Source organism: Phalaenopsis equestris, unplaced genomic scaffold (genome assembly GCF_001263595.1).
Source record: "Phalaenopsis equestris unplaced genomic scaffold, ASM126359v1 Scaffold000002, whole genome shotgun sequence".
In the NCBI taxonomy this organism is placed as follows: domain Eukaryota; kingdom Viridiplantae; phylum Streptophyta; class Magnoliopsida; order Asparagales; family Orchidaceae; genus Phalaenopsis; species Phalaenopsis equestris.
In genome coordinates, this window is record NW_018164444.1 from 2,350,666 (window position 1) to 2,357,504 (window position 6,839).

Sequence of the window (6,839 nt, forward strand, 5' to 3'; positions counted from 1 at the left end):
ATATATATAATATCTAACTATTTATATTTATTTATATAGCACTTTTTATATCATATAAAAAAAACCAAACAGGTTATGAATGAATAGCATAAATTATATTGAATGACATTTTCAATGTTTTTAAGTGTATATTTACTTCCCTTATCTCATAAAATAAGTAGGCTCTCATCTCCATCAGTAGTATCCCAACACAAACAGCAGCTAAATATATATATATATATATAGATTTGCATACATACCAATTAAATCTTATGTATTTACTATCCAGTTAACACCTAAATTTCAATTTTACATGCATAACCCCTTGCCTATACATGAAAAAGTGTATTTATTTCACTTTTAAAAGTTAAAATGATGATATTTTTGATGGGATGTGAAAATTTTAAGTGGTATAAATATAAAAAGCAAAACCTAGGCTTTATATATGTAAATACAGAAGCATAAAAAAAAAAGAAATCAACTAATCGAAAAGAAGATAAATTTTTTATTAAGAATTTAAATAAAAAGCACATTGCATCACCACATAATGTCACACCAAAACGAACAAACACATGCCCCCAAAAAAGAAAAAAAGAAAAAAAGAAAAGAGTTAAAACAAATCCAACAACACAAATTCTTCAAACTCATCAGGACATAAACACCACTCCTAGCACAGCAGCCAATCCCACAAAATACTTATAACTAAACGAAGCAATATTGGCGGCCGAGTAGTCATCCCCTCCGGTCGGCGATGGAGCGGGAGCCTCTGCTTCTTCTACGTTGATGAAAAGCTTCATTCCTTCTCTGCAGTGGTCGCCGATGGAGCAAATGTACCATTTTCTTCCAGCTTTGTTTAAAGCTACCGGATCCTTTCCTGTTGTCAATGGCGGCGTTTCTGCCGTTTTGTTGCAGGAACTGAAGGCCGCGCCTCCAACAGCCAGCACGTTGTGTCTCCCCGGTGCGTAGTTAAAAACTGCCAAAGTTTTCATCCTGTTTCCGTTATTTCTTTGATTTTTATCTCAATTAAATGCATCAGAATTTTTATGATGAATCTCAATGAATATTGCTCTATGAGGATCATGTTAGATTTTAAACTGTTAAATTGTTATAAAAATTGATGTGTTCTGGTTGAATAAGAGCTTAATGTTGAGTTTGAAGATAATATAAAATATAGGATGCAAAGATAAAATTGATATTTGTGGTTGCCCATGGCTGAACCTTTTAGAAGATAGAACTCTTCCAGGAGCTCTTTGACCCATCGCATTAGGATATATTATTATATAATGAGATAAGTTTTTCTTGTACTTATCATGCAATTTTATAATAATTTTTACAGATTTTTGGTCATTCATCATTCATCTGTATTAATCATGCGTTCAATCTCATTTTTTAATAAATAATAATTATTTACAATTGTCACACTTAAATCTCTCTGATATAAATTCAACCAGAATCTTCAAATAAAGAAACTTTTCCTACATTTAGCAGTAATTACAAGAAAAAAAAAAAGAAGAAGAAGTCCAAGATGCCCTCATCAGAATTTTCATAAATCATTATACTTTTATGGAAGATGATTATAATATAAATTTTGTATATTTATCTCGAAATAAACTTATTGATTTTAACATGCGTTTGAGCCTTTGGTATTGTAAATTCATCAAAGTATCAAAATATATAGCACTAACAAAACATGAGAAACAAGTTAGATTGATTCACCGAGGTTATCCCCAACTTTGAACTTCTTCCCCTCAGCCCATTTAGTGTAGTTCACTCCAAGAGTCCAGCCCTTCTCGTCTCCTACAAGAAAGTCAGTCGCCCCAACTATAGCTGGAACTACAGCCATAGCAATAAACAGAGCCAGCTTCAGAGCCATTGGAGTTTTCTCTCTTTCGCTCTACTCCTTTCTGCCTCTTAAGAAGCCCTTTTAGTCAGCAGAAAGGAGAAAAGGAAGAGTGCTTTGGGAGTAAGAGAAGATTGAAATGTGGAGTTGCTTTTATAGAAGCGTTTGACTCAGTTTCTTCTGTAGCTGCTGGCGCAGGCCGGCACCTTAATGGAGATATCATTAGGAAACGCTTAAACAAACATATAAGAAAACAAACGCGTTGTGAAAAAGAAGGCTCTTCGGCTCACAAATTTGTACAAATGGAATGATTTGCTGAGTCAAATTTAACTGTTTATCTTTATATATTTTATTTGTGTTGGTCTGAAGAAGTAAAGGAAGTTGAATTATTATTTTTATCTTTGTTGTCATCCATTAGTTAAAAAAAGAAATATTTTGGATGCTTCTGGGATTGGGTTGGGTGGATTGTGCGGCATCTGATAATCAGCATCCATTGTTAGACAATGTTTTGGATGATTGAATTGAGCTTATTTGGTTTGGTTAGAACTTGGCTTGATGGGGAGGAGTAGGGTCAGGTTTTGAATTTGGAGCGGTTTTTATTTTATTATTTTTTGTTTAAATTTCTTTAAATAGTGTGATATGCCCGTGCTTTAGAAGTTGAGATTTATTTTAGGTATAGGTTTCATTAATTTACATGTAAAAATCTTTGGGAAAATAGTTGCATTAATTTATTTTGTAAATGATTCATTCAGTTGATTTTTGTTTATGGTGAACCTGACCGAGTTGGAAAAATTATGAGCAAGTTTGATCTGGTCAAGAGAGAACGAACAGTGAGAATTAATGATTTTAATTGAACAATTTTTTAATGTTTACAAGCTTACTATACCCATGCCTATGGTTGATTTCCACTCAAAAAGCGAAATGATAAAATTATGAGAAGAATGCATAATTCAACTCATGTAGTTGACAATGTTGGCAACTATCTGTATGGTGGGTACATCAAGTAAATTTTAGGTTGAGGGTGAGTATGATTGACAAATTGATCTCGCAAGAGTCCCTAGTCGTTGGCGAATGCTTTAAAATAGTAGCCAATTTTGTGCAGTGATATAGCCTTGTTGAGTGTGTGAGGTCATGAGTCTGTCGACATAAATTCAAATTAGTTTATTGAGGATCGAGGGAGGTCTATCTCTAGGACGACTCAATGAGTCTTGATTCTATGTGAATACAACTTTGACTGAGTTCCGAGTTCGTTCTCGATTGAATAGTTGAATTTGTGAGCTTGTATAAAATTTTGCTCAATGTAATCCAATCAAATATATAAATGAGGAGTATGTATGGTTCTTGTAGTAACCAATCCTTATACATATCACTAATGCGTAAGGCAGCGTTGGGTTTATGGTGGATTTTTAAAGAGAAAAGATGCTACTATAAAGAGGCAAGTTGGAAAAAGGGGAAAAAATCACACAAATTTTATTTATTACGTATAAAATACTTCAACTTTAATGTTTACTCTCATAACACTTAAAATCTCTTAACATCATATAAAAAAAATCATTGATATTAATTCCTCTTGAAGTTAAAAACACCCTTTTTTTGTGTTTTGACGTGATAGTAACATTAACGTGTTATACAAGCATCAAAATTTACGTGTAAATATGTAAATACATAACGATTGTGTGGTATGCATATAAATGTTCAAAAATATATCTGATACTATAATTCTCGAGGAGATATAATTTTTATGATAAAACTAAATTTTTTTAAAATATTTTTTAATATTTTAAGTTTTTTGTCAGAATCGAGGATAATTTTATGACAATTATTTAATTGTTTAATTTTGGTTGATTTTATCAAAAAATTATAATGTACTTTGTGCTATTATAGTGTGATGCTTTGTGGTTGAGAAACATCGTTTTATAAGAAGAAAATTTGATTTTATGACTCACAAATCATATTTGTAAAAATATGCCCACTATATATTTACTTAGAGAAAACATTACCAATTTTTTAAATTTTTTGGATCAAAATTAACTTAGAATGGATTATATGCCCGGTGAATAATCTAGATTGAAACAAGCAACATCTTTTTCATGCTCCTCAATATACTTCGAGTTATTCCTATTTAGTATAACAACCAAGCTAATGAAAAAATATTATGTCCGGATAATCAGGCGTGTGGTTGATGACCTGAATCGCATTACACCGTGCGCACAGTGGTGTAATGCAATTCATGCCATCGTTCGCAGGCCCTGACGATGGGCGTAATATTTATAATATTTAATACTATGTCTAATACTGCTCTTGTATAGGTGGGCTAGGTTGTCCTTTCGAGGAAGATGAGAATGATCAGATCGATAAACAAGCTCGATTCAGCTACTTAGGCAACCACTTCAACAGGTGAACTCGATTCAACAAGAGGAATTTTATTAATAATTTAAATAAACAGCTCACTCCATCACACAATATCACATACCCAAATATATATAAAAAAAAACACGCATAAACAAAGCCATCCACACAAATTCCCCCACACTCATCATAACATAACCCCCACTCCCAACACAGCAGCCAATCCCACCAAATATTTATAATAGCCAAACGTAGCAATATTGCCGGCCGAGTTGTCATACCCGTCGGTGGGCGAAGGAGCGGGAGCCTCCGCTTCTTCTACGTTGATGGAAAGCTTCATTCCTCTCTGGCAGTGGTCTTCGAAGGCGCAAATGTACCATTTTCTTCCGCCGGTGATGAAAATAAACGAATTGTTTCCCGATGTCAGAGGCGGAACTTGTCCCAGTTTGTTGCAGGAATTGAATTCTGCCTCCCCTCTCACTTTCAGCACGTTGTGCTTCCCCCGTACGTAGTTAAAAGCTGCAAAAATAAAAAAAAAAATTCATCTTATTTGACAAAATTTAGATTTGCAATTTATGCCTATTTACGTGTCTTTAATGAAATTAGAGGTGTTCAATATGCGATTTTAGCTTTTACTGGATGAATAGGAGCATGATGTTGAGTTTGAAGATAATATAAGGGCAATTGCATACATGTCATCCGAAACATTGGTATTTACAAATCTGGTGCCTATTTCTGTTCATTTTTCAAATTCTCTTAGCTATTGCATTCCTTTTTTCTCGTTGTTTGTCATATGTATAGAACTAACTTCGGTATTGGGCACAGTATCAAAGATCTTTTAGAAGCACATATTCCCCCGGGGGGTCGATTAGGACGTGGACATAAAGGTCGCTTCATTTTCAATTGGGCCTTGCTCTAGCCTCTTTAGGGGTTATTACTTCTTTAGTAGCTCAACACATGTACTCTTTACCTGCTTATGCAGACTTTTGTTTACCGAGGGTTCGAATCCCTCTCTTTTCGTACTAATTTCGTCAGCTCGAAGGGTTCCCATTAGTATCTCTTTTTTATTTTTCGGAAGGAAAGGTAAAAAATAATACCTAAACTCTAAACTAGAGTAAAAAAGGCTAATCAGTTATTTCTTCCATGGACCCGAGAATATCAATATTAGCACTAATAGTACGAAAATGTAATTCGATATCTCAAATATCAAAATTCGTTGGAAAGCCCCAACCCATATTTTTTATGCTTTATCAAATTTGCAATGATTTGATCGTGGCACACATAAATACTTCAATCAATTTGGTATATTTATCTCAAAACAAACTGAAATAATTTTAACATGCATTTGAGCCATTGATATTATAAATTCATCAAATTATAAAATTATAAAACATTAACAAAACACGAGAAAGAAGTTAGATCTATTTACTAATCTGATCCCCAACTTTGAACTCCTTCCCCTCAGCCCATTTAGTGTAGTTCACTCCAAGAGTCCAGCCCTTCTCCTCCCCTACAACATACTCGGTCGCTCCAACTATAGCTGGAACTATAGCCATAGCAATAAACATAACCAGCTTCAGAGCCATTGCAGTTCTCCTCTCTCTCTCTCTCTCTGCACCTTTCTGCCCTAAATTTATAGAGAATTAGGGTTCTTTAGAAGCCCTTTTAGTCAGCAGAAAGAAGAAAAAGAAGGGTGCTTTGGGATGGAGAAAACATTGAAATGTGTAGTTGCTTTTATAGAAGCATTTGACTCAAGTTTCTTCTGTAGCTGCTGGCGCAGGCCGCCACCATAATGAAAACAAATGCTTTGTGAATGATATGAGGCAAACATTAGACTCATTGGCGCACAAAATCAGTACAAATGGAATGATTTGCTGAGTTTGTTGATCCATTTAATTGATTTAGATGTATGGTGGACCCGGCTGACTTTGAAGAAGTCCGAGTTAGACCTAGTCAATAGGGAGAATTAATGTTTTTAATTGAACAATTACCATTTCGTGGGTACATCATGTAAATTTCGAGTTGAGGGTGAAGTACTTTTTAAAAATTGTTCTGGGGAGAGTCCCCAGTCGGCAGCGAGTGCTTTAAAGTAGTAGTAGCCAATTTTGTGTTGTACATACTAGTATATAACACACGCATATGATATTTTATAAGTTAATTTTTGAGCAATAAATGAGTTTGTTTATAAACATTAACATGCAAGTTAGTCTATGTTCAAATTTGGTTCATCAGCTCTGAATTTTTTTTAAAAATGGTCTAACTTGTTTATTTGCTAATTTGAACAAAAATGATGGGATATTAATCTAGTCGATTTCAACTTGTTCATCAAGTGCAATTGGTTCATTTACAGCCCTAGCAAAAACATCTCATCTTCTCTGCTTTGGAAATTACCCAAAATGTGAAGTTTTTTGTTTAAAGGCCCTGATAGCAAAAGTACAAGTAAATCATTATGGAACCTTCCTTGAGATGAGAAATTGAGAAAAAACAATGATCATTGTAGGACTTCATTTTGTGATATGTATGTAAATTTGGAATGCATATTAAATTATCCATGTTGCTTCATTTTTGCATCAAAAATATTAATTATTAATTCTAGTTCAAAAAATAATTTTTATATTTTCTCAATTTATGTAATTAATGAATTTTCAAGAAATCATTTAACATCTTATTT

At 33.6% G+C, this 6,839-nt stretch overlaps 3 protein-coding genes across 4 annotated transcripts in view; 1 reads left to right on the forward strand and 2 right to left on the reverse strand.

Annotated features, from left to right (window-relative positions):
* LOC110029600 overlaps positions 1–862 on the forward strand; it is a 28,197-nt gene extending 27,335 nt beyond the window's left edge. For both annotated transcript variants that reach the window (XM_020731958.1, XM_020731965.1), the window contains one exon: positions 790–862. The gene's annotated coding sequence lies outside the window, so the exon portion shown is untranslated. The remainder of the gene's footprint in view (positions 1–789) is intronic.
* On the reverse strand, positions 484–2,069 carry LOC110029608 (basic blue protein-like). The gene is made up of 2 exons (XM_020731979.1): positions 1,696–2,069; positions 484–952 (listed from the first exon to the last, which is right to left on the reverse strand). Exons 1-2 carry the CDS (start codon positions 1,850–1,852, stop codon positions 627–629), a joined length of 483 nt encoding a protein of 160 aa, XP_020587638.1. The 5' UTR covers positions 1,853–2,069; the 3' UTR covers positions 484–626.
* A 2,056-nt stretch (positions 2,070–4,125) lies between these two features.
* LOC110038254 (basic blue protein-like) lies at positions 4,126–5,855 on the reverse strand. The gene is made up of 2 exons (XM_020743031.1): positions 5,598–5,855; positions 4,126–4,687 (listed from the first exon to the last, which is right to left on the reverse strand). The coding sequence occupies exons 1-2, from the start codon at positions 5,752–5,754 to the stop codon at positions 4,356–4,358; spliced, it is 489 nt and encodes a 162-aa protein (XP_020598690.1). The 5' UTR covers positions 5,755–5,855; the 3' UTR covers positions 4,126–4,355.
* Positions 5,856–6,839: the final 984 nt, after the last annotated feature.

Coding starts and splice junctions, on each gene's coding strand:
- LOC110029608 (XM_020731979.1), bottom strand. CDS start 1,852: ATGGCTCTGAAGCTGGCTCTGTTTATTGCTATGGCTGTAGTTCCAGCT. Junction 953..1,695: donor CAAAGTTGGGGATAACCTCG/GTGAATCAATCT, acceptor AAACTTTGGCAG/TTTTTAACTACGCACCGGGG.
- LOC110038254 (XM_020743031.1), bottom strand. CDS start 5,754: ATGGCTCTGAAGCTGGTTATGTTTATTGCTATGGCTATAGTTCCAGCT. Junction 4,688..5,597: donor CAAAGTTGGGGATCAGATTA/GTAAATAGATCT, acceptor TTATTTTTGCAG/CTTTTAACTACGTACGGGGG.